General features: G+C 42.4%; 1 protein-coding gene across 3 annotated transcripts in view; it reads left to right on the top strand.

Moving 5' to 3' along the window:
• AP4S1 (adaptor-related protein complex 4, sigma 1 subunit) overlaps positions 1-2,011 on the top strand; it is a 90,493-nt gene that overhangs the window by 47,651 nt on the left and 40,831 nt on the right. For all 3 annotated transcript variants that reach the window (XM_011994761.1, XM_011994760.1, XM_011994759.1), the window contains exon 2: positions 1,429-1,637. In XM_011994761.1, coding sequence (XP_011850151.1) covers positions 1,500-1,637 — 138 coding nt within the window. In that variant the 5' untranslated portion in view covers positions 1,429-1,499. The remainder of the gene's footprint in view (positions 1-1,428; positions 1,638-2,011) is intronic.

Below are 2,011 nucleotides of genomic sequence, written 5' to 3'. Positions count from 1 at the left end.
AAGAGATTCTCTTCCCTTAGTTGGAGTATAGTGACGCCATCACAGCTCACTGCGACCTCCACCTCCCGGGTTCAAGCAATTCTCCTGCCTCAGCCTTCTGAGTAGCTGGGATTACAGGCGTGCACCACCATGCCCAGTTAATTTTTGTATTTTTAGTAGAGCCAAGGATTCACCATATTGGCCAGGCTGATCTTGATCTCCTAGCCTCAAATGATCCGCCTACCTGGCCTCCCAAAGTGCTGGGATTACAAGCACGAGCCACCGTGCCCTTCTAAACTTTAACCTGCTTGACCTTAAAATAAGGATAATATGCTTGATACGGTGGCTCATGCCCGTAATCCCAACACTTTGGGAGGCCAAGGCAGGATGATCACTTGAGCCTAAGTGTTCAAGACCAGCCGGCAATATAGTGAAACCTCATCTTTACAAAAAGTTAAAAAATTAGCTGGGCATGATAGTGCATGCCTATAATCCTAGCTATTCAGGAGGCTGAGGTGGGATCACTTGAGTACAGAGGAAGATGCAGTAAGCTGAGATTGCACCACTGCACTCCAGCCTGGGTGCAGAGTGAGGCCCTATCTCAAAAAGAAAGGATAACAGAAGTACCTGCCTCAAACAGTTGTGAGAATTGCTCAGGATAGGACCTTACAGAGCTTGTTATAGGGCCTAGACGAATTTGATAAATTGATATCACTACTATTTCCACCACTAAGGAAAGAAAAGCTTTACTATAGATCTTGTCTCCATTGCCCGTAAAATACAGCCCAAATTCCTTAGCATGACGTCTAAAGCCAACTATATCATATGTGAGTAGCTTAATTTCCAGCAACTATTCTTCCCACGCCCTGAACTGCAGCCCCAGTGAACTTCCCAGAGCTTTCATACCCATTTTCTCTGCCTCAGTCGTCCCTGTAGCTCATTCTTCATGACCTCACATCAGTGCCCCTTCTCTGGGAAGCAGTTCTTCACTCTCCTGTGACGTTCCTTGTCCCTCCCTTCTGTACACCCATGGAAGCAGAGCTGTCCCAGTTATAACTCATCACCTTGTACTGCCATTGTTTACCTACCTCGCACCTTTGCTAGGTGTAAAAATCAGAAGATCAGAAGTCCTTACTACTTCATCTCCCCATTCTTCTGGTGCTTGACACGTCGTTGTTATCCAGCAAAATGGATGAATAAATTGAATGAATATAAACAGAAGTACTGCAGTTGCTCAGAATTGTTTTGGAGAATAACTGATGAAAATTTATCGTTGGTTTTTATTTATTAAAACTTCAATTAGTTCATAGGAATGGAGACTGATATTATCAGATGATATTTACTACTACTTTATTTACTGTTTATCTATAAAACATTTAATATAATTCTTTGAGAAATTTGATCTTGCCTTTCTGGGTGTTTGTTTGTTTGTTTGTTTTTGTCTTCAAGGTTCCAGTTACAGCCATCTCTTGTCAAAATTTTTGAACTATATTTGGAAAACTACTGGCCAGGAAAGAAAAATGATAAAATTTTTCCTCATGGTGAATAAACAAGGGCAGACTCGACTTTCTAAGTACTATGAACATGTGGATATTAATAAGCGTACACTTCTGGAAACAGAAGTAATAAAGAGCTGTCTCTCTCGGTCCAATGAACAAGTAAGTCTCTGGTCCTCTCCTTTATCTCTGCATTCAACTCGGCCTTGGTAGATTTGTTATTACTGAGTCTCAGGGGCCGTCATTTTCTTTGATCTATATTCCTTCAACAGCTACTAAGGAAAATAAGAAGTGATGTGAAATGAAAAACTGAAAGAAGCATAGCTCTCTTTACATCCCTTTAAGAAAATTAAACCAAGGAAAACCTGGAAGAATCTTGGATTCTTGGCCGGGCGCGGTGGCTCAAGCCTGTAATCCCAGCACTTTGGGAGGCCGAGACGGGCGGATCACGAGGGCAGGAGATCGAGACCATCCTGGCTAACATGGTGAAACCCCGTCTCTACTAAAAAATACAAAAAAAACTAGCCGGGCAAGGT

Source organism: Mandrillus leucophaeus, unplaced genomic scaffold, assembly GCF_000951045.1.
Source record: "Mandrillus leucophaeus isolate KB7577 unplaced genomic scaffold, Mleu.le_1.0 Scaffold460, whole genome shotgun sequence".
In the NCBI taxonomy this organism is placed as follows: Eukaryota; Metazoa; Chordata; class Mammalia; order Primates; family Cercopithecidae; genus Mandrillus; species Mandrillus leucophaeus.
The sequence above is the reverse complement of the archived record's forward strand: the minus strand, read 5'-3'. Positions and strand labels throughout refer to the sequence as shown.